The 25,486-nt window shown below is 39.0% G+C and overlaps 1 protein-coding gene across 1 annotated transcript; it reads right to left on the reverse strand.

Annotated features, from left to right (window-relative positions):
- On the reverse strand, positions 6,432 to 25,247 carry LOC109844020 (serine carboxypeptidase II-2-like). The gene is made up of 10 exons (XM_020413026.1): positions 24,915 to 25,247; positions 23,563 to 23,670; positions 22,952 to 23,047; positions 22,774 to 22,866; positions 22,556 to 22,641; positions 22,176 to 22,442; positions 21,428 to 21,561; positions 8,784 to 8,879; positions 8,273 to 8,378; positions 6,432 to 6,910 (listed from the first exon to the last, which is right to left on the reverse strand). The coding sequence occupies exons 1-10, from the start codon at positions 25,192 to 25,194 to the stop codon at positions 6,749 to 6,751; spliced, it is 1,428 nt and encodes a 475-aa protein (XP_020268615.1). The 5' UTR covers positions 25,195 to 25,247; the 3' UTR covers positions 6,432 to 6,748.

A 25,486-nucleotide genomic window follows, 5' to 3' on the forward strand; every position in this document is an offset into this window, starting at 1 on the left:
ATAAATTTATTTATTATATAATATATTGTTGAGTATTATGACTTTATATTTTTGATACTGTTTTATAATACTATGTTATACTGATTATATTATACAAAATATATTTATAAATTAAGAGAATCTATATATACTTATATACTAAGAAGAGAGAGAGGTATATATATATATATATATATATATGATATATATAGTATATATTATATATTATATATCTAGTATATTATATATATATAAATAATATTTAATTATATATATTATTACTTAATATATATATATAGTATAGTATAATTATATTATATATATATAATATTATATCACATATATTATAGCATTATAAGAGAGAGTATACATTGTATACCTTACTATATACTTATACATATATTAACAGAGGCATATTTAGTACATATATAACTTATATAAGAGAGAGTATACTATATATAAATATATACTAAGAGAGAGATATATATATATATATATTTATATATATAATATATATATATAGTAATAGTAGTATATATATATTATAGTAATAATATATATATATATATATATAAGTATATATATATATATAATATACTATATATATATTGTATACTTATATATATTACTACTATATAACAGAGCATATTTATTACATATATAATACTTTATATAAGGAGAGGGTATGACTTATATATAATTATATACTAAGGAGAGGTATATATATATATCGATATATTGTATATATAATATATATATATATATATATATACTATTACTAATATATATATATATATATATATAGTATATATTATATTATATTTATATAATATACCAATATATTATATTAATACTATATATATATATTATATATATATATTATATATATATATAATTAATACACAATATGATATATATATTTTATATAATATATATATTATTCTTTATTTTATTATATTAACAACTAATATATATATATATATCTTATAATAATTATATATATATATATATATATAGGGTATATATATAATATTATATATATATATATATATATATTATATACACAATATATATACACATATACATATATTTTATATATAAGAAAATAAAAAAAATAAAAAAAAACAAAAAAAATTAAAAAATGGCACTGTTCCGGGCCCGGGCCGGGCCCGGACATGGCTAGCCAACGGCGACCCGGGCCTGGGCCCGGACCCGGGTTTTGCCCGGGTTTCCGGGCCCGGGCCGGACACCGGGCCGGGCCCGGGCTCCGGGCTTTTTGGACACCCCTAGGCATACCTTTAACCAGAGAACAAGAGGCTTGGATTTAGGTTTCTCAGCAACCTCAAAGAACCAGCAAAATAGCTCTCTCCCATAGGGCTCGTCAATTGCTAATATGGTCAGAATAATGGGCAAAATCCGCTTTGAAAATCTGCCGAGCAAATTCTTCGCCTTGTCTCCCCCCTGAGCAAAAACACATGATAAGTAGAGATTATGATAACAAGCATATATTCATATATTGTCTTCTCCTTTTTTAAGAGGAGCTTTGCAAAAGAGAATATCAAAGTCTCCCGAGTTTTGGGGTAAAAATGGAGAGGTTTCTTATTCTTTGCCATAGCTTTCCTCCCCCTCCTTCCGAAGGTGTGAAGAATAGCGTGCCAGCATAGTGGCCCATTACTGACCCCATTTGAGATAGAGGGGACCGGGTTCCCCTTTAGAGCAAGTGCAGCAGCCTTCCAAGGAGGCTTCTAAGGGTGATGTGGTAAGGAAAAGCTCCCAACATACTCTAACAAGCTCCCAAGGAGGCTCCTAAGTCCTAGTTGGCGGTGGGGTCCACCATGAAGCTCCTAAGAGAATGAGCAGCAAGCTCCCAAGCCCACTCTCAGCTCCTACGTGGCCAAGGTCTCTTGCTTCACCCCCTCCAGCAGCCTCCGAACCGCTCCCAGCAAGCTCCCAAGCTCTGACGTGGCGGTGGAGATCTTCGGAGCTCCCAAGCGCTCCACAAATTTGTGGAGCGCTTAGGAGCTCCCAACTGGGAGAGGATTTACAAAAACCCCCCTCAAAAATCAGGTCCGAAGATGAGGGCGTTCGCTCAGATGCTAGCGTTCGCGGAGATGAGGGGTGGCGTTCGGGGTGGGATCGGAGACTAATGGGTGGCGTTCGATTCGAAGATGATGGATGATTGGGTGCCTCCGATTGCACCTCCGCATGCCGACGCCAGAGATGATGACGGCGTTCGGGTCGGGTCGGAGATGATGGTGGCGAAGGGAGAGGATTTAGGGTTGGGTCTGTCGAAGGGAGAGGATTTGGGGTTGGGTCTGTTGAAGATTTGGGGTTGGGTCTGTCGAAGGGAGAAGATTGAGTTTTTGATTTTTTTTAATTGGGTGCGTTGTTTGAGGTGAAAAATTTGAGTTGTGAAATTTTGAGTTGTGAAATTTTGAGTTGATAATCGAACGTTGTGAAAATGCAGCCGTTGAAAAATCATGCTGTTGGAAAATTTGACGTTGTGAAAATGCAGCCGTTGAAAAATCATGCCGTTGAAAAATTTACTATTGTAAAAAATCATCTATAAATTCGTTTCACTTCAATACACAAATCATTCCACACAACTCTCAAAAATCATCTATAAATTCGTTTCACTTCAATACACAAATCATTCCACACAACTCTCTCATAAAAAAACTCTATATTTCCCTATCAAATTACAAATCTCATGGATCCCTCACAAAACTATTATTCGCAACTCCTTACCGGTGAAGGATCGACCTTCGTAGAAGAAGGTAACCCTATCGAGTTCTTGCATCAGCAACATAATAAGTGTCATCCCAAGAAACACCGACCACAAAGAAAAAGAAGGCTTACACGAGGTCCGAAAATTAGACTGTCCACGAGAATAAGCTTCTTGTGTCTGCTTGGCTGAACACGAGCCAAGACGCCATCCAAGGTACAGGGCAACACAAAGATAAGTTTTGGCACAGAGCTAACGATTACTTTATCCAATACTTCACCGATCCAACGAACCGCACACCAAACCAAATGATGCACCGTTGGTCAACGATTCAACTGTCTGTCAACAAGTTCTGCGGGTGCGTTGCTCAGATTGAAGGAAGACAAAGATCTGGTACGGGAATTATTGACCAAGTAAATATTTAACTTATATGTTTTTATGTAAATATTTAACTTATGTTATATTATTCTAAATTTAACTTTTGTGTAGACTGCAAAAGTAAAAGAATTATACAAATCTCTTTATGGTAAGCCATTCGTGTTTGACCATTGCTGGGTTGAGTTGCGTCATCATCAAAAGTGAATCCAACAAATGAAAACTTACAATAAGATTCGATCACAACCGAGAAGAACCACAAACTCTGATTCCTCACCAAACAATTCCATGCCAGCGACCTCCATCGAGTTGAACACCGACTCGGATGATGTGTTAGTAAGGCCTGAAGGGAGGAAAGCAGCAAAGCTCAAGAGGAAACAAAATGTGGAAAACTCTGGATCCGCTACGTCCATCATGGGAGAGGCTTTCGCGTAGATGAAACAAACCACCAATCAAAAAATAGAGCTAAAACAGAAGAAACAAGATGACGATATCATGAAGATGGATCTCTCAACACTCAATTTAGTTCAACGACAATACTTTAAAATGCGTCAGGCAGAGATATTGGAGAGGTGGATGTCCAAGGGTTCTTCCTAATTATCATATATTATACTCGCATCACATCCTCATTAGTTCTTCCTAATTATCAAATATTATCTTGTATTAGATTTATGATTGTACTTGAAGTTGAAAATTTTGGCATTGAATGAAAACAACTACTTTATTGAAAATAAAATTGGCGTAGTACAACAACTTGAACTCCTTTTCTGAAATTACATTAGACATAAAGAAACTTAATCCTCGGCGATGGATCCCTTAAGCTGCCACAGATGCTCGATCAAATCATTTTTAGTGATTTGTGTGTTTGCGTGTTCCTAATCCGATGATGATTTTGGATGAACTCAGTTAGAGGCACTGTCTGCACATGAGAAGGTTCAACGACTGGTACCGAATCAGTAAAGTCGAAGTTGTTGTCCAATTGACAATCACATTCATCTTCAACGATCATGTTATGCATTATGATACAAGCTGTCATGATATTTTTCAGCACACAAGGTTGCCAGAAACATCCTGGTCCACGAACAATCGCAAATCGAGCTTGCAACACGTCAAAAGCTCGCTCAACATCTTTTCTTGTGCTTTCTTGTTGTTGAGCAAAGTACTTATGCTTGTTTCCTCGAGTTGCTGGAATAGTCTCCACAAATGTGGACCACTCTGGGTAAATCCCGTCGGCAAGATAGTATCCCATATTATACTCGTGGCCATTGACAGTATAGTTGCACGGTGAAGCTCTTCCCTCTGCAAGTTGTGCGAAAACCGGTGAACGATGTAGAACATTAAGGTCATTGTGAGACCCCGGCAGTCCAAAGAAGGCATAATGCCATATCCAAAGATCTTTGCTAGCTACGACCTCCAAAATAATTGTAGGTTCATAAAAAATATCCAGTATACATACCTTGCCAGGCAGTTGGACAGTTCTTCCATGTCCAGTGTATGCAGTCGATGCTCCCAAGCATACCAGGAAAACCTCGTTGTGAGCCTTCCTCGAGCAGGCGTGCAACGTCTTCATTAGTCGGTGAACGAAGGTATTCCTCTCCAGAGATGTTGATAATCGATCGAACGAACCTCTTCACGCTCGCAAGCGACGTACTTTTACCGATCCGAACGTAGTCGTCAACGGAGTCAGCGGATGCTCCATATGCGAGCATCCGCATAGCTGCAGTAATCTTTTGAAGACTAGATAATCCTAACTATCCAGCACCATTCCTCTTTTGGACGAAGTACTTGTCATGTTCGACGACTGCGTCGTGGATTCGAAGGAATAACGAACGCGTCATTCTGAATCTTTGACGAAAATAATAAAGAGGATAGGTTAGTGCGTCAGCAAAATAATCTTGGAACAACCGATTGTGGCCTTCCAGTCGGTTTCGATGGAGCACGATACGTCGTTTGTGTTGAACTGAAGTTGAACATTTCTCTTGTTCTTCTTCCTCAACGACAGCAGCTCCCATAAGAAAGAACGTCTTCATCATTTCATCATCGCTAGAGCTAGATGAGCTAGACATTTTATTCTGGGAGATTATGGGTTGAGGAGAGAAGCCATCGAATTTTATAGGAATCAGTCGGTTGACGATCAAAGTTTGCGATACCTCAAACTTCGTGCCCAACCTCGAAGACCGCGGGTTACCTCGAAGACCGTATGCGTTCCCTCGAAAGCCGCGGGTTACCTCGAAGACCGTGTGCGCTCCCTCAAAGACCGTGGGTTGCCTCGAAGACCGTGTACGCTCCCTCGAAGGCCGTATCCAACGGTTAGAAATAAAATACAAGAGGTTTAAATATAATTAAAAGTAATGGGTAAAATATTAAAATAGAAGAGGGTTTTTTTTGATATTGTTGGAGCTCCTAACTAGGAGCTTGTTGGAGCTCCATAAAAGGAGTGCCTCCCAAGGTTTAATTTTTTAATTTTTTATTCTAAAATGCTTGAGACCTCTTAAGAGCTTGCTGACTAGGACTCTCAACTGGGAGCTTGATGCACTTGCTCTAAGGGCTCCACAAATTTGTGGAGCACTTGGGAGCTCCTAAGGGGTGGGGGACCACTAAAAATTATTTTTTTATTAGATTTATTGTTTTAAAATATATTTATAAAATGTCAGGGGTAGATGAATGAATTTTTTAAATAATATTTAAGCTCATAATTGGGGGTTTGTTGGAATACTTCTCCTAATAGGAAGCTCCTAAGTGGGTCCCATGCTTGAGAGCACGCCAACAAGAGCTCCCTACTAGGAGATTGTTGCACTTGCTCTTAGGCAAAGAAAGAGCACAGAATTTGTTCTCTCTACTCCCTCCCACATGTTCAATCTCTTTTTAAGTGCTTCCGCCTATTTAGTTTTTTTCTTGCAATTAACCTATTGGTTGAGATCGACACACAGGACCCATAGGCCTCTTATCTTCGATTTTTGGCAACTGGCCTTTTAGTTGAGAGCACAGGATTGGCATGCTAAGCAATTTTATTTGTGCGGTTTTTTTCTTGCAATTAACCTATTGGTACGATTTTTTTTATTTTTTTCCTTCCTTCCAATGAAAACGCCGGCCGTGACCTTGATAGGGCAGATGAGGCTGACACGGAAGCTGACTCCCAACAATCTTCGTCATCCGAAGAGCAACACGAGACGAGAGCACTACAAAGATATCAAATGACGGAGGACATCGATCTACACCAACTCAATTATGAACTGAACGCCCGTATAGCTTAGACATGTGAAGGTTAAACGGCGCGACGGCACTTACAGGTATCAGCTAATTTATTTCATGCTCTAAAGAAGTAAAGTAAGCGCTCGCACAACGCTTGACAAGTTCAAAATACAGCCTCCCTCCGCGACTCCTTTTATTTTTTTTATACAGTTCCCCAACGCCAAAAAGGAAAAGCTTCATATTACATCCAAATACGTGATGTTAAGAAGACCCAGCCTCTAAATCTTCCCATAAAACTACAAAAAGGTAACCAATCTAAAACTCGTAACCCTGAATGTATACAAACCGAACAAGGTTTTATTGTGCATCAAAAGAAAAATGGGATATCCGCATTCTTCTGGCATTTCGTTTAAACTGGAAGCTGAAGAAGCTTGAAAGTGTCCATTAGCCTGCAGAAATAGAAGGCGGAGGCCAAACTCAAGAATCCTCAACCTCAGAGAGAGTCGGCATCGGACTTGCTGCCAAATATGACCTGAAGAGTATGAGGGCTTGCTTGGGTCGAAGAAGAGGAACCTCATGGCCAGCACCTCTAACAGTAACATATGTTAGCCCCTCGTACACTTGGGTCCTCCCACCAACCTGTTTTGGGATCAATACATATAGCCTTTTAATTCTCATATGAATTTCGGAGCAAGAGCAATAAGGCGTTTATGTTTTTATTTAGTAATAAAGAAAAATCGTAATAAGAAATAAATGTCATCATGATCATCTGAATGAATCTGTAGCTTTGATAATTTGCGCTGTGTGGATAAAAGTTAAATTACTAACAATATCACACAACATTAATATGGTGATTAAGCACTTTCCCTGTTAAAATGGGATTGACTAGGGACCATCAAAGTCTAGAAGGATCATACATGAATCAGCTAGAAACTGTTTGGCACAAAAAATCAGGGCAATGTGTTTTGGATCAAATTTCTAGCTCACGCACAACGAGCAATAAAGGGCTTTGTCTAAGAACCTAAAACTGCAGATGGTAGATGGACCTAGCTTTAAAGATCACGAAGACAATAATAAAGACTATCATACATCTTATGCACTACGTACCATACGTTTCATGCTTGTTTGAGCAATAACAATGAGATTCCCCAATATCATGCTAAGAATAGCTAGGATTTCCAAAAGAAGACGTCATTCATTTGATGACAAAGTAACACGTACCACATCAATCTAACCATGTTCGCCACATTCAAATCATTTACATGCCTGCTTAATTGTGATCGTAAAGGTGGTGAGTTTTGGTCTTTTGCAAGTTCAGCATGGAGTCTTTGTAGGAGTTAAGACAACACACAACCAGAATCCTATTTCAGCTTTTCCTTAAGTTAAGCACAGTAACTTTCACAAAAGGATGAAGAGAAAATGAAAACAACCACAACAAAGTTGGGAAGACACTGACAATTTATCAGCCTATAGCCAAGCGAACAACTTTTAATTAGAAAGGCAGACGGATCACTTGTAGAGATGGAGGTGAGAAACTGAGAAACTCAAATACAATAATATTTCTGTCAAAGGCAACAGAATTTAACAGAATGACAATTTTTACTTTACAATTGTTGAGCTAGGAATACTATGAAAGAATATATTTAGAATAACTACAATTTTAAAAGTACTGAGGTGTCCAAAACTCCATAAAAACATAACATGTAGACAGGAATTGATGCAAATAGAAATGATACGCTAGCGTTATGAAGTAATATTCAAGTTCACAAATATCATGAAATTACATTTGATTACTTGAAGAAACATCATGAAATTAAATATGATTACTTGAATATCAAATGATATCTTGAGAAATGAAGAAATTAACAACAAACTTGGAAGAGAATCAACTAAAAAGAAAGAAAAGGAATTACTTGTGAGGTTCCCTCCTCTTTTTTCATTTACTTGTGTAATTCAGCTCTAACACAATGATCACATACAGAGACGAATATGATATCATACCTGACCATCATCATACCAGGGATGCCATGGAGTTACAGTTGGAAGTTTGAGAGCATCAATAACGTACCGAGTGGATGGAACTGGAATTACGCTATCTGCATCCCCACTGCACACACAAATTATTGGAATATCATGACTAAAATTCATTAGACGCTGATGATTACGAGAAAACTTGGTCCTGAAAACAAGGAGGTTATTACAGAGACAATGATTTGCAAAAGAGTAAACAGTGCTAAACAGTTCTGTGCTTTATTTGCTTATGTGCCGTAAAGTAACAAGTATTATCAAGCGATCCCTGTAATATAGGGCGTGTGCAAGTCCACTTCATGTAAGGAATTAAGAATAACTTTAAGACCACGAACAATTGGTCAGGAGGAATTTTCTGATAAGATAGACCATTTTATAGGGCGTGTGCAATCCCAGCACGAGTTTATCATCAAATAATGTTTCAGTCATGTAACTTCTGTAAATTAAGTTCTAGAAAAAAAAAAGTTATTGAGGTTAAGCTCACCTGAACACCCATATTCGAAGGCCGTGCTCTATTAGCTCGCGGTATATGGGTAGTATGGACCTAGAAGAATCCCTCCAATTATCTTTCACAGCATCACTAAAAAAGAAATAAGTTTAGCTAATGGGACTATGAAATTTAATCTAAAACAATATGATCCAATGCAAATTAAGGAAATCAGATAATGAGCTTTTAAAGCTCTGTATTAAAATGAAATGTCAACAGCAAGATAAGATAGCAAGAATTTAACTCCCCAACTAATAATAATATGGAACTGGATTCAAACTAACAAAACAAACATGCAATTGGATTTCAATAGGCCACCATATGATATTTGTCAGAATTTTCACAGCTTTCAAGAAATCATGATGACCTCCAGAATGCACACTCATAAAGAGAAGTTAAACCAACTATCCATTATATTTTCAACTTAAAATTATAGCTTTATCAAACTTCAAAAAACTGAAGTAATGAGACAGAAATTAAGAAATTGTGTGCAACAATATAGAAGTGACAATATTGAAGATAAAGTTCGTAACTGACCCTAAAGTGGAATATCAATTTCCTACTTAAAATTACAGTTATAGTTATAACTAGAACTTATATCACTTGAGGAACCAAAAAACATATACACAGCAGGCTACATTTCCGATCCAAGTGACTTTCTAAATGTAATTGTTAGGTATTATCATATATAACCACCCTATAGCCACCCTATGTTAGATGTCATGTATAAGCACATACAACCGCTCTGTAAGCATGTACAGATTGTGGGTTGTTGGTGGGCTGTAGGTGGGTACATGTATATATAAGTTAAGAACATGTAAAGCCCAATACCAATTCCGAAATATACAAAGGTTACATTGTATCAGAGCCTTACCTTCAAACCCTTCAAAAATCCTAGCCATCCATCAATATTTTCTCAATCAACTCTGACTGACCACTCCTCCATCCTCGCCTCCCCTCAGACCTGTGTCACCACACTCCCAATGGTCTCTGCGTCGCCACCGAGTCCAACCTCGCTCTAAGAGAACCTTAGATGCAGCTACTGTTGCCACACCAATGCTGATGTCTCTACTCATCAACGACGCCTTCTCAAGTGCTCATTGACATCATTGCATCCATGATCAAACATCTCTGCTTGTCACTGCCACTGTCATCAATCACGGCTCTCTGTTCGCTCGATGTTGGTACGGTATTGTTAGCTATCCATGAGCAATCGAAGGAGAAGAGGATTGAAATAGGATTGAGATCATATATTTTTCTTGATATTCTCACCCATATTTTGCCACTCAAATACACTCATTCACTTGACTGTGTTATTCGTCAATATCATCCACTATAAATCCTATACTTTGTTATTTTGTCCCATAACGAGGAACAAGAAAGGAATTCACATCTTGATGTCTACTTACGAGTGCTTATAATTGTACTGCATGGGATCTTACTATACAGTATGATTTTCAGACTTTTGCACTATAGGGTTACATTGATGGGTCATTTCCTTGTTCACCTACAACCGTTGTTTGGACCGACTCCCTTGTCTTCTGCACCATCTACATCAGAGGCCACTTCCGGTGACTTCACTACTGGTACTTCCCATGTCACTTATAATCAGCGAATTCATACTGATCAACAAATTATTGCCTACAATATGAGAACAATAGGTATTTCTTATTCGGCTCTCTTAGACATACACCTTCATCCCGTACGCAGTGACTAACCCCCAGTCCCATGTTTGTTCAAACCGATTTTGCTCGCGAGTGTCAACTTATTAGGCACTTCAAGATGCTTGTCAAGGTGATCAGCGTATCTAGGACTTTTATTGTTTACTATCTAGTTATTGCGAAGGATTATAGACCATAGAAGAACATGTTCCTATAACACTTCCCAAATTTGCTATTGCGTTTCAGAAATAACATGATAATTAGTAGTTATAACACTTTGTCATGCGTCTTCGTCATAAGTTTGTAAGCTTATGTGGACATATTCTTCACAATAGCCCTCTCCCTACTCTATGAGGCAGTTGCTAAGGTCCTTTATGAAGAAACACGTCTTCAGATACTCTCTCTCCTCCAGCTGTTGTTGCTTAGTGTTGACATATTAGTATTATTAGGGACTTATTTGTAAGATTTGTAGGGGCCTATATAAAGCCCAAGAGATATCATAATGAATTAGGGTTTCTATTTCAACTTGGTATCAGAGCATTCTCCAAACCCTAGCCGCCGCCACACCACCCACCCCTCCACAACCCGCTTGCACCTCCCCCTTTCTCGACCTGCTGGGCAGCACCTTTCCCCTCCCTTATCTCCGATTACTGCAGAACCCCCGCCATCCATCTGCGACCATGCAGACCCCAAGCCATATACTCCGGACCTGCGAACCTATCTCCGACTCCTGCCTCCTTTTCTTCGACCTGCAGCCTCCCCCCTTCTTTCTTCGACCTGCAGACCTCCCGCCCTTATCCCCACTCTCGATCTACCACAGGAACCCGCCCCGAAATCGCCCGATCCCCCCAGTCCAGCACCGATCCCCATTCAGGCCACAGCACGACCCCCCCTCAGATCAAACCTCCCCCCTTTAGCCCTTCAATCAAAAAACCCCCCCCTTAGGCCGTGTCACCTCGAACCCCCCCGCTTCACCATGCTGGCCCTCGAGTTTGGCATTGGTTCCCTCGACTCAGTCCTCGAACTGATGACAGGAAGAGTATATATCACATCGATGAGATATATAACTGTTTTGGATTCTAGTTTCCTCTGAGAAACGAGAATTTGTTGGAAGATCTTACTCTTGTTGTGCAGCAGAAGTGCTGCCGAAATTTTCACTGCGCACAACAAGGGTTTGAAGAACAGGTGTTGCATCTGAAGCTTGATCGATGGAGGAGATCATCAAGAAGTTGAACCCTGCGGAGGTGTCAACTTTGATGAAGTTGATGAAGTTGTCGGCTGATGAAAGCGCGACAAGACCATCAAAGAAGTTGGAGCTTCCCACCATTGATCTGAAGCTTGATGGACCGAGTACTTACCTGAGTTGGTCACGACGGGTGAGATACACCCTTGCAGGGAGGAACCTGGAAGGTTACTTGACTGGAGAAAAGACAGAACCGGATGAGGACTCGGGAGGACGGGATGAGTGGAAGTCCACTCATATGTTGGTGTATATCTGGCTTCTCAACTCGTTGGTCCCGACAATCGCCGCCACAGTAGATGGCATTGAGAAGGTGAAGGACGTCTGGGAGAAGTTGAGGAGGACATATGATGGAGTGGGGAATAACCTGAGGGTGTTCCAGATCAAAGGAGAGATTGACACCACAGTCCAGGGAGAGAGGACTGTACAAGAATATGCTACAGAGCTGGAGCGTCTATGGCTGGATTATGATCATTTTTCCCCCCGGGCGAGCTGCAAGGACCCAGGATGTAAAGAGCGGGAGGCCTTTCTACAGGAGAGGACTATGGTGTTTCTTAAGGGATTGACATCAGAGTTCGCTCAGCGAATTGCATTACTGCTAGCTCAGCCGAAAATTCCCTCCCTTGAGGAGGCTGTCTCGGCTATGATTCAGGAGGAGACTCGCATTAAGCTGCAGGCGGGGACAGGTGGACTTCCTGTGGTGAAGTCAGCTTTAGCAGCATCTAACAATAATGGATCCAGGGGAGAGACTCGGCAATGCTACAACTGCGGTGACGTGGGTCATCTACGGCATGCTTGCACCAAGCCATCCAAGGATGGAGATTCGGGTGGACGTGGACAGTTCGGAGGTCGTGGTCGTGGCCGTGGGGGTCGACGTGGTGGAAGAGGAGCAGGGAATCGGACAGTAATGCTAGTGAGTTCTCATCATATACTCACTTAGCATCGCCTGATAGTATTCAAACAGCTGATGGTACATTTCAGCCGGTGGTTGGTAAGGGTACAGTTGATTGTACTGGTTCTGTAACTTTGTCCAATGTTTTGCATGCTCCTTCTTTTCCAGTCAATCTTTTATCTATTAGTTCTATCATCCTCCAACTAAAATGCATCGTCTCTTTTGATATTCCCAAGGTAATCTTCCAGGAGAAGGGGACAGGGCGGAGACTTGGGACTGGCACATGGCGTAGTGGACTGTGGTATCTGGATCGTGAAGGGCTGGATTCAGCATTGGTGTCAGTCATAGAGGAAGCAGGAGTAGGATCTAAAATGAGTGCTGAAAATGAGTTAATGCTCCATCACCAGCGTTTGGGACACTCATCCTTTAGTGTTTTAGGTAGATTGTATCCTTCTTTATTTGAGAAAGCAAATAAACAGAAACTTGTGTGTGATGCATGTGAGTTGGGAAAGCTTACTAGAAGCTCTTATGTTAGTTCTGGTCATAGAAGTTCTCATGCATTTGACCTGGTACATTCAGATGTTTGGGGGCCTTGTTCCACAAGTTCTATGAATGGATACAAATATTTTGTTACATTTATTGATTGCTTCTCTCGTGTTACTTGGTTATACCTGATGAAGAATAAGAGTGATGTGTTTGGGTGCTTCCAAAATTTTCATAAGACTGTTCAGACTCAATACGGAGCAGTGGTGAAAGTATTGAGGTCAGATAATGGGACAGAGTATACCAACAGAGCCCTTGAAGAATATTTGTCAGCTCAAGGAATACATCACCAGACAACCTGTCCATACACTCCAGCACAGAATGGGGTAGCGGAAAGGAAGAACAGACATCTTTTAGAGGTTGCTAGAAGCATGATGATCTCTATGAATGTCCCAGAGACATTATGGGGACAAGCAGTATTGACCGCAGCAGCGTTGATCAACAGAATGCCCTCGAGAGTGCTGGATTGGAAGTCTCCGTGTGAGATATTGAAAGGAGATAATGGTGGGATCCTTCCACTCAAAGTGTTTGGCTGTGTGTGTTTTGTGAAGGACAACAGGCCGTCTGTCGGGAAGCTTGCCCCTAGAGCTGTGAAGTGTATCTTTGTGGGATATTCTGCTACTCAGAAGGGATATGTTTGCTGGAGCCCGGTGGAAAAAAGGTTGTTTGTGAGCATGGATGTGCACTTTCGAGAACTCGAGCCATATTACACTCAGAAGGTAACTTCATCTGCTGGTAACTCGTCCAATACTAGAAGTATGGGGCGAGAGGAGGAGAATGGTGAGAGACCGGAGAACAATGTGGAGAAATCCATTTCTGTATCGATTCCTTGGGAGGGCGAATTGGTTGAGGAGGAGTTGGTTGAGGAGGAGCCGGAGAATCACGAAGAAAAGGAACAAGAGACAAGAGGTGTTAGGCCCACTGTTCAGGGGGAGCTACTAACCTATAGTAGGAAGGGCAAACAAATTGGAGAAACAGTACCTACAGTGCCACTAGTGCTGCCAAGTCTCTTGCCAAAGCCCACCCCGACTCCTGAAATACCTACACCACCACCAATTTCATCCCAAGGTGATAACATTCCTACTGATAACATTCCTCTCCCTACTCCTCCCACACCAATATCAGTACGGAGGACTACTCGCAGTAATGCGGGACATCCTCCCGATAGATATGGTTGGGATCTTGCCCAGTATGTATCATATTCTAGTATCCACCCTGCATATGGAGCATTCATTGCATCATTGGACTCTGTTACTGTACCTAACAATTGGCAGGTTGCTAAGAAGGACCCAAAATGGAAAGCGGCTATGCACGAGGAGCTAGGAGCTCTAGAGAAGAACCGCACTTGGGAGCTAGTAAAGTTACCAGAAGGAAAGAGAGCAGTTGGATGCAAGTGGGTCTTCACTGTGAAGCAGAATCCAGATGGACAAGTTGAGCGCTACAAGGCTCGCCTGGTGGCAAAAGGGTATAGTCAGACATATGGCATCGATTATGATGAGACTTTTGCACCGGTGGCGAAGATGAGCACTGTTCGGACCTTAATCTCTCTGGCAGTAAATGGTGGATGGAAGCTACACCAACTAGATGTGAAGAATGCATTTCTTCATGGAGATCTAGTGGAGGAGGTATACATGGAGATACCACCAGGATTTGGTACAGATCAGACAGTGGGAAAGGTCTGCAGATTGAAGAAGTCTCTCTATGGTCTGAAGCAATCTCCCCGTGCTTGGTTCGACAGATTCAGAAGGGCTATGATTGGTATGGGATACCAACAGATCAACGCCGACCATACAGTGTTCTTTCGACGGAGTGGAGGCCACATTACTATGCTTGCGGTATATGTGGATGATATGATTATTACAGGGGATGATGAGAAGGAGATTGCCCAACTCAAAGTGAGACTGGGTAAGGAATTTGAGGTGAAAGATCTTGGCTTGCTTAGATACTTTCTTGGAATAGAGATAGCTCGAGGAGCGGAAGGGATCATCCTATCCCAGAGAAAGTATGCACTGGATCTTCTCAAAGAGACAGGAATGTTAGGGTGCAAACCTGCAACTACACCGATCGACCAGAGGTTCAAGCTAGGTGCTGAGGCTGGAGAACCAGTTGATCGTGACAGATATCAGAGGTTGGTGGGAAGGCTGATCTATTTGAGTCACACACGTCCTGATATCTCCTTTGCAGTAAGCGTGGTGAGTCGCTACATGCACGATCCGAGGAAGGGTCATATGGACGCTGTGTACCAGATTCTGAGATATTTAAAGAGTGCCCCCGGAAAGGGGCTGATATTCAGAAAGAATGGACATGTGAACATCGAGGGTTATTGCGACTCTGACTGGGCTAGCTGTGCTGATGACAGGAGGTCCACCTCAGGATATTGCATCTTTATAGGAGGTAACTTAGTCTCGTGGAAGAGCAAGAAGCAGTCAGTGGTGGCGAGATCGACAGCCGAGGCAGAGTATAGAGCTATGGCCTTAGGAGTTGCTGAGTTGCTATGGTTGAAGAGTATGCTGGTGGAGCTGAAGCTGGATCAAGGAGATAAGATGAAGTTATGGTGTGACAACAAGTCAGCTATAAGTATTGCCAACAACCCAGTGCAGCATGATAGAACCAAACACATCGAGATCGATAGGTTCTTCATCAAAGAGAAGTTGGATAGTGGACTACTGGAGCTAAGTCATGTTTCGACTAAGGACCAGGCAGCAGATTGTCTGACTAAAGGACTCAACTCAGTAGATATGATTAGAGGATGTGACAAGATGGGCTTAATAGATATCTTTCGCCCATCTTGAGGAGGAGTGTTGACATATTAGTATTATTAGGGACTTATTTGTAAGATTTGTAGGGGCCTATATAAAGCCCAAGAGATATCATAATGAATTAGGGTTTCTATTTCAACTCTTAGCCATCACATACAGCTCTGGCAATTCCCCAACAGTTTTCTTGCTATGGGGGTATTTCTAGTAGCACATCTGATTTCTGTCGACAACTTTATTATCATACTGCAAAAGCCAGCTCATCTTATTGATAAATGTGCAAGAGACAACCTCATCCAACATTCGAGGAGACTCGACTTTCATTTGCTGCCACAGTTGATTTTAGCCCTACTCCTCATAGATCACAAATTTCTAGCCCTCTCTCTTCTGAATAGCTGTCAGAGATTATTGCATTGATAGCCGAAAACCTTGGGCTTAGTGGTTCTTCCTCCAACTCAGATTTCACTGTTGTGTCTACTCATTCTGGTACTTCTAATCATTGGATATTAAACTCAGGCGCATCTCATCATATGGTCATTGATAACTGTCTTCTTACAAACTGTTCACTCACTCCTAATTCATTATGCATTTATACTGCTAATGGCACTATCGCAATTACTCAGGTGAGTGACATCATACCATGTTCCGATACTTCTACTCATTTAACATTATCATCCGTTCTTCATCTTCTATACTTATCTATGCAACTTTTATTTGGCAGTAAAATTACAAATTCTAGTTGCACTATCTAGTTTGATTCTAAATCTTATATTGTCCAAGATCATATCAGCCTGAAGATTGGGACAAATCGTAGAATCTAATAGACTTTATCAATTGGAGTTCTTTCTTCTTCTAAAATTGGCCATAGACTTACTGCTTCCAATCTGTGGTATCGTCGTTTAAGTCATATGTCTAGTTATTGTTTAAAACCTTTGTCTGAATTTGATGGAGGATAAAATTATCTACTTTATTGAATTGTACCGAATGTTGATTAGCTAAAGAAACTGCCCTAGCATTCTCATCAAATAATAATATTAGTCCTATTTAATTTGATTCATTCTGATATCTGGGGATCAACCCATTATCATTCTTGTCCAACAATTGGTATTATGTTCGTTTTATTGATTACGATTCTCACTACATCTACGTACATCTCATGCATGCTCGTCCTTATATTTTAGATATTTATAAAGATTTTACAAACATGATTCATAATCAGTTCTACAAACATATGAAGGTATTTTGTTCTCAAGGTGTTTGTGAATATAACTCTATGCAATCTGTTTTAAAATCACATGGCACACTCTCTCAGCACTATTGGCCGTACTCATGAGCAAAATGATGTTACTAAGAGAAAACATCATCACACCTTCAACACTATTAGAGTTCCTTTGATATCAGCACTAGTACCTCGATTTCTCTAGGCTGCAACACTATTAAATATAGTTTTTCTTGTTAATATCACTCTATCTTCCATATTAACAGATACCTCTCAATTTCACCTTTTAAGCCTTAGTTTCATTATTTTGTTCTTTACACTTTTGGAAATGTCTTTTTGAAAATGTCAGTTACACAAAGGATATTCAACAAGATGAACTATCTTCATGCACTACATGATGTATCTCTGTTGGCTATAGCATAGTTCACAAAGGATATCGTTACTATGAGCCTACCACTCGAAGACTTCGTACTTCGTAACGTATCACTTTCTTTGATAATGTTTCCTGCTATAATACTATAGACACAAATATTTCCTTTCTTCACCCTCCATCATCACCTTTCACCACTACATCTATACCCTTGGCACTTGTACCTTCTTGTACTCAACCTACTCCCTTCTTCACTCTATTGGCATCTAGCAACGATTCTCTTGAGTCACACATTATTGATTTTCACCCGCTATCTCATTTCCATTGTAAGACAATCCTGAAGATGAACCCTCTACACTCATGCTAACTTCTTCGTATGAGACTCCTCATCACAATCCGCCACGAGATCGCCATCCTCCTAGTTGCTATATGCAGTGTGTCATTAGCACATATTCTTCAAAGTTTCTCTTTTTCTTACTGCTATTCATTCTATTCATGAACCTAACTCGTATTATGAGATTGTTAAAGTATCCAAAATGGCAAGAGACAACGAAGGAAGAATTTGAGGCTTTCTACAAGATTTAATACTTGAAACATTAATCTATTATACTATGATGTTAAACCAGTAAATTGCAAATGGATTTAAAAGGTCAAAACTCACTCTAATGGTCTTATTGAGTTATATAAATCTCGCCTTATTGCCCGAGGGTTTTCTCATGAGAATGTGACTATGAAGAAATTTTGCTCCTATTGCAAAAATAGCATCCATTTACTCTCATTGATGCTGCTACTAAATATTGGCTATTGTACCAAATGCATATCAAAAGTGTCTTTCTTAATAGCGATTTTCTGAGATGGTTCACATGCAACCACCTCCTGACGTTTCTGCTCCTCCAGAATATGTTTGTCTCCTTCCTTGTACTATATACAGTCTCAAATAGGCTCCTCACACTTGGTTTGAGCGTTTTTAACAATCTCTTCTCTCTATTAGTTTTACTAAAGAGTCTAGCCGATTACACTCTCTTCTATCAGTCATCAATCTCCAACTAAGTTATTCTCTTACTTTATGTTGATGATATGATAATTACTGGGAGTGATTCTCTTGTCATTTCTTCATTGAAGCAGTACCTTTAGAGTCAGTTTGAGATAAAGAATCTTTGATATCTCCATTACTTCTTAGGTATTAAGGTAGACGCCTTATCTTGTGGCTACCTCCTCTCAGCGAAAGTATATTGCCGACATTCTAAAGCGTGCTACACCTAGTGATCCTTTTATTGCTTCTAGTTATGTTTCCGCTTTGCTGGAGTTGAACTTGAAGCTTCGACATGATTATGGTGATCTTTTATCTCAACCCACGAGATATCGAGATTTTGTTAAAACCTTAGCTTATCTTTCTGCTATGCGTCCGAATATAGCTTATGCGGTGCACATCTTGAGACACTTTGCCTGTGCTCCTACTTCAACTCACTATAAGGTTCTAGTTTGGGTTCTCCGTCATCTACATGACAATATATCCCAATCATTATTTTTCCCAGCGCACACTTCTTTATCTCTTCGTGCATATTGTGATACAGCGCACACTTCTTTATCTCTTCGTGCATACTGTGATACTGGATGGATAAATTGATGGATAAATTGATGATCCAGACACTTGACGCTCCACCACTAATTTTTGCATTTTTTTGGATTTCTCATTTCTTGGCATAGTAAAGCGTCCAGTTGTGATCTCTCATTCCAGTATCGAATCTAAGTATCAAGCGATGGCAGATACTATGGTTGAGCTAAAATGACTCAGCACTCTTTTGCGAGATCTCGGTGTCTTTGTTCCTTCTCTCATCACCCTATACTATGATAATCAAAGTACTATCTCCATTTCTGCAAATCTAGTGTTCTATCAGCATACCAAACATATTAAGGTAGATTGTCATGTAGTTCATAGCATATTGCTGGAAATATTACACTCTTGTGTTCCTTCTAAGAAGCAACTAGCAGATCTGTTTATCAAGGCACAAACTATTCACCATATCCAAACTCAGTTTTTTATCCTTATGAGTTTAAAGGGGGTGTTAGATATCATCATATACAGTCATCCTATAAACACCCTATGTTAGATATCATCATGTATAAGCATGTAAAGCCACGCTATAAACATATACAGCTTGGCAGTCGATGATTCTGTGTGTATGAAAGCTAAGGAACGTGCAAAGCATGATATCAATCACTCAATCTACCAAAGTTACGGTAATAATGATTGGAAAATTTGATGTAAGGAGTACACCTCAAAGTGCAGGCTACAAGGTAGTTTTGCTGATTAAAATCAACCAAAATAAATTTTCTTATGATAACCAAGATCCAACTAGAGGAAAACTGGTTGGAAGAGTTGACAAATAATTACAAGGTCAGAAAGAGAAGTTGATCTTGCTAGGAATGAGAACCACATTGCTAAATTTGATGTCCAACTAAAAGTCTAAAAGCATAGGAAGAGACCACAAAGTATTTGGAGAAAAAGCTACAGATTGCAAATATAAAGTATTTGGAGAAAGAATATTTAACATGAGAATGAAATTACACTTATGAGAATTTTGTGTGGAGACCACAAACAGGAGAAACTAGAGTATTTCACACTATTGATTTTGGAGGATTGGCAGAATGAAATCAAGCTACCACTTCTGGCTTCAGGAGAGCCACCAAAATATAAAGACAATTTTTATTGGGCTTATGCTATTTTTAGTTAGATTGAACTTTGAAAGGATACATGGTGTAGAAAGAGTCAAAAGAATGGTTGATCTACTAATTTCTTGAATGGTGAGATCCATGAATCAGGACAAATGATCTACTAGGAGCAAGAATTTTCATTTTTCAATTACATTTGGAACATTTTGTTTCTTAAAGAAATAACCTTTCTCAAGTAGTGTGTGAGATCCCCAAATTATAGTCCCACATCAGCGGATGGGTGAAAGTGTTGAGAGTTTATATAAGTCATGGGGTTCAAGTGTAACATCGCCTAGACAATTTTGGTAGTGGATTGAGCCAAACATCACTTTACACTCTGTGGGTCCCATAGCTTGCAAGCACCAACAGGCACGCGGGCCCGGAGCATGACATAGTGTTCGACAGATTATGTATTAAGCAATATTCAATAGCCTCATCCAAGGCTACTGACAAAAAAGATTTGCCTTGGTCATTTCATTTATCTTTTATAAATCGCTTCACTTTTTTATCCAAGTCACTTCCCTTTTCTTGTCCAAGTCACCTTATTATCTGTTGCTCTATAGCAAAATGAAAATGTCAGTTGTTTAATCATCATCAAATCCTCATAATGGCACTGAAGATAGTTCCTAGTTAAGCAAAAGGCTCAATAAAAAAAGGCATTATTAGAAATGTTCCCGACGAATTTTCAGTAGAGCTTTACTAGAAAAGAAACATGTCAATGTATCTTCAAGTTTGTGGAAATTGAAGTGGATGCCCCATTTAGTGTGACTTGGAAAAGATGGAAGAATTGACATCTACCTAAGTTGCAAGGGTACAGGTACATGTACGGGGCATACTAAATTTGTAAAAGGTATAGGGTCACAGCTATATGTTACGTATATCTATATGTACTAAAATAAATAACTTACATAAGATCAATATTGTTCTTTTCATTTAGAAAAGATCAATATATAAGAAAATAGATGTGAAATGTAGAATATACGTCCAAGAAGTGTATGAGGAGTGTTTTAACTTAAACATGTATTACATAATTAAGTATATGCCTTGGTAAACATATGCATATATTCAAGAAGTGTCCAAGAAATTTGGATACAGGTATGGTGGGGGGTTGTGTACAACTTCCAATTGAAGTACCCAGCAACATAGATGCCTACTCAATAGTTGCAACCAGAATTGAATCTGACTGCAAATGTAACCTGCTGTTCATACACAAAGTAGATGCCACTACTAAAAGTTCCATGTGCTTACCTGCAAGTTTCCCACTTAGATGGTGCAACCACTGGATTAACATGAAGAGCATTTTGAACCTCAGGCAAGTTGAAATAAACTGCTGCATATCTGTCAGTACATGGGTCAAACTTTTCACCCATCTTTGCAACTGACTGTTAACATAAAGAATATGTGTCATTGGATTGCATTAGTTTGTCATGAAAAGGTAGAAAACAAATTATTAGATGCTGTAAGTTTATTTCATGTAAAAGCGACAACAAAACTTATGAAGGATTTTATACAAACTCTTTTGAGCAGTAAAGTTCATTACTATCAACCAAGATAGTAATTCTAGCTTTTGACATATTTTTGACATATTTTTATCAACTGAAATATTGATAGGCTCAAGCAAGTAAGTTGCAGATGGTTACAGAAAAAAAACATTAAATCGGCAAAATCTTTGACATGAAAAAGGTAGAAAATAAATTATTAGATGCTGTAAGTTTTTTCCATGTAAAAGTGGCAAGAAAATGTATGAAGGATTTTATACAAATTCTTTTGTATCCTTCATACAAATTCTTTTGTGCAGTATTAGATTTTTCTTTCTCTATGAAGTTCATTACTATCAAACCAAGATAGCAGTTCTAGCAACCTCTAGATAATACTTTTTTAACTGAAATATTGACAGGCCCAAGGAAGTAAGTTGCAGACTGTATACAGCAAAATAAATAAATAAAAAATAAAATTGGCAAAAATTGGCATTTGACCTCCTATAGAAAATACTTACGTGTAATCTTTTGAGCAGTTTATTCCGTGGAAAGTTAGTACTCCCGGGACAGGTAGGCGTGAAGATGCTGTATGAATCAATGTTTCCAAGTTCACTGCTAGCAACTTCAAGGATTTCGTTACATTGTTCTGATGGTCGTAGAAATGACTCAAAGTCACAAAAAACATTTAACAGATTGTATGTCTCATCCGATATCAAGCCGGCAGTCCACATGTATTGGAAGCTTCCCACATTGTCGAGAAAATCATCAGTTGCAGGATTTCCCACCTGCAATTTATTTCTTAGTAAAGCTCCCTTTTGGCTTTAAGGTACTTATGAAAGAACCAAACTTTCCTTATGGACACGAAAAAAAAAACAAAATTCACGTGAAGGATTAATACCAAATAACCCTTCAAATTAATTGATTTGTCTCCTGTCACTTTCTGAGACCTTACAATAACTTGGGCCAACTGAGGAATAAAATGCCCTAGAAAAAGAGCAGAGATTTGTAAGAACAACATTGGTTTAAATATATTGATCACATTACAAATTTGTTATCATGAGAATAGAAATTGAAGCTTCTTCTAATAATGATATTGGTTGTGTAATCTCCTAAAACCTCCATAGCTCTCTCCAGTTATATAGAAATCACGTCCCTTGTACTGAGGAAACCGTTTGAACCAGTTCTGTAAAAATTTTAAGGAATCCTTGGCTGCACTCGAATACAGAGGAAAAACTAAGTTAACCTCTATCTAATAACTAAGGCCATATTTTAAAGTAGGATGCAACATTCTTACCAGTCCTTTCATCTCCATTACTCAACACATCATTGGTGTTGTTTGAGTAGGAAAATCCAGTACCAGCAGGGGCTTCAAGGAACAACATATTAGCCACTGCATACATCAATTGTGAAGTGTTGTTAAATTAATCATATAGAATCACATGGAATACACTTTTAGAATAATTGAAATAAATATTAGAGAAAAGGGTACAAAAATTGTATGACTAGTACATAATCAAATCAATAACCGAATGCAACTTACATCACAATCACTAGGACTGCAATGGATATTGGAGTGATTAAAAGTAACACCCCAATCGGAATTTTGTTTAATAGAAAGGACGAACAGAGGAAGAAAGCATAACGCTTAGTTTGTCTTTATTGATTATAGAGATAGAAAACAAATGCATATGGCTTGAGAAACACATCTAGCCAATCAAACAACTAGAGTCACAGATTTCTCTTTGCTTGGTCAGCAGAAATATTGGCATTCAACTTAAAAAGAAGAAGAAAAAAAATTAAAAGAAAAATGGGTTCTTATATCTATGACTATGAGATGCACAAAACTTAAGCTGTCGCCCATAGTCATATATATTTGAAGGAAGAGATATAAACATTTGTCTTCACCTTGATTCCATGAATAAGGATTCAAATAGAGGCTTTTGCCGTCTGGCTTAACATGGAAAGGTCCGACTTCCTCTGCCATTCCATAAGCAATTGCAGAACATCCAGGCCCTGAAATTGTAATAATGTTTATATCAGAAAATTATGACATTGTTTCTTTAATGCAAGGAAGCCAATAGTGCAGATGCAAGCAACGGTTTAAGTACCAACAAACCAACTGGTTCTTTGATGCAGCCAGTTTGAATACAGCACCTTTTTATCATAGTGTTACCCCCCAAAACCCAAAACCCAAATTCACCAAGATAACAAAGCTGAGCCATTTCTGTGAGTATTCTTGTCAACAGAACAATCGCTGAGTATTCAAATAGCTCAGTATGACTAGAATCAAAGCTAAAGCCCAGCTCTTACGAGCTCAACAATTATGAGCAGAAGGAAAATTTTCCACCTTCAACGTACGGACAAACCTCCATTCACCAAAATGATCAAAACCCCTTTCCCAAGTTCAGTTTCTCCTTGAAATTTCAACCCCCTGACTCACCACCTAACCCATTTTCAATTTAACACCATAAAGTTTCACCGGTTTCAAACTTTGAATCCTGAAAAGTTCCTCCCCCCACCCCTCAAAAAAAAAAAAAAAAAAACGCACCAAACTTCAGCTAACGTTAACTTAAAACCCCTCTCAATCCCTTTCTTCCTCCCCCAGCTATTCAACACAAAACTCACTGAAAATTAAAAAAAAAAAATTCATTTCTTCACAGAAATTGGTTTTTTGAATAATTTCAGAAGAGAGGGACACATTACAATGAGCATCAGTGATAATGTTCCCCCACTCTCCCTCAAGTTAACAGGTTAATAACATCTTAAAAACATTAGCTTATTCACTGGAAAAAGAACTTCAAATGCAAATAATTAAAAAAATAAATAAATAACAACCCAGTTAAAAAAAAAAAGGTAAATTGTTTTTCCATGGGCATACCCCCAGTCAACCCCCCCCCCCCCCAAAAAAAAAAAAAAAAAAACGCACCAAACTTCAGCTAACGTTAACTTAAAACCCCTCTCAATCCCTTTCTTCCTCCCCCAGCTATTCAACACAAAACTCACTGAAAATTAAAAAAAAAAAATTCATTTCTTCACAGAAATTGGTTTTTTGAATAATTTCAGAAGAGAGGGACACATTACAATGAGCATCAGTGATAATGTTCCCCCACTCTCCCTCAAGTTAACAGGTTAATAACATCTTAAAAACATCAGCTTATTCACTGGAAAAAAGAACTTCAAATGCAAATAATTAAAAAAATAAATAAATAACAACCCAGTTAAAAAAAAAAAGGTAAATTGTTTTTCCATGGGCATACCCCCAGTCAACCAGAGAGCGAGAGGTTTGGATGCAGGATCCTCAGCGGCCTCAAAGAACCAGTAAAAGAGAGCTCTACCTGCCTCCTCATCAATTGTTACGTAACCAGAGTAATGGGCAAATTCAACGTTGAAGTCTTGCCCTAGCAAATTAGTCTGCACCCTGTCCTTCTCCAGAGCAGAATCCTCCGAACAAGAAGAGGAGGACGCAGAGGCTAAGGAAGCAAGAACGAGGGCAAAAGCAAGGAGAAGTACGGACCCAGATTTCCTCATCTTCTCCATTGTATTCTTTTTTTTTTTCTTCTTCTTTTTTTTGGCTTTCCCGGTTCTCTAAGCATTTCTTGGCTTGGTTTAAAAGAATAGCGAGGGTGGTAGAATCTTCTGGAGAGTGGGACATGATAGAGATTAAACTATAATAAATGGAAACTCACCCGCACGTCTCAGGTGTATGTCCTTTTCCTGGTCCGTGACATTTTATTTGTGGGTAGGCATTCGAACGAGAACAACAATCTGTGTGCGATTCATAACTGTACGTAATTATTTTGGTAATTAACGGAAATAATGGACTGTTGAA

This window comes from Asparagus officinalis, chromosome 5 (assembly GCF_001876935.1).
Source record: "Asparagus officinalis chromosome 5, Aspof.V1, whole genome shotgun sequence".
NCBI lineage: Eukaryota > Viridiplantae > Streptophyta > Magnoliopsida > Asparagales > Asparagaceae > Asparagus > Asparagus officinalis.

Coding starts and splice junctions, on each gene's coding strand:
- LOC109844020 (XM_020413026.1), bottom strand. CDS start 25,194: ATGGAGAAGATGAGGAAATCTGGGTCCGTACTTCTCCTTGCTTTTGCC. Junction 22,867..22,951: donor TAATGGAGATGAAAGGACTG/GTAAGAATGTTG, acceptor ATTCGAGTGCAG/CCAAGGATTCCTTAAAATTT. Junction 22,642..22,773: donor AACTGGAGAGAGCTATGGAG/GTTTTAGGAGAT, acceptor CTCTTTTTCTAG/GGCATTTTATTCCTCAGTTG.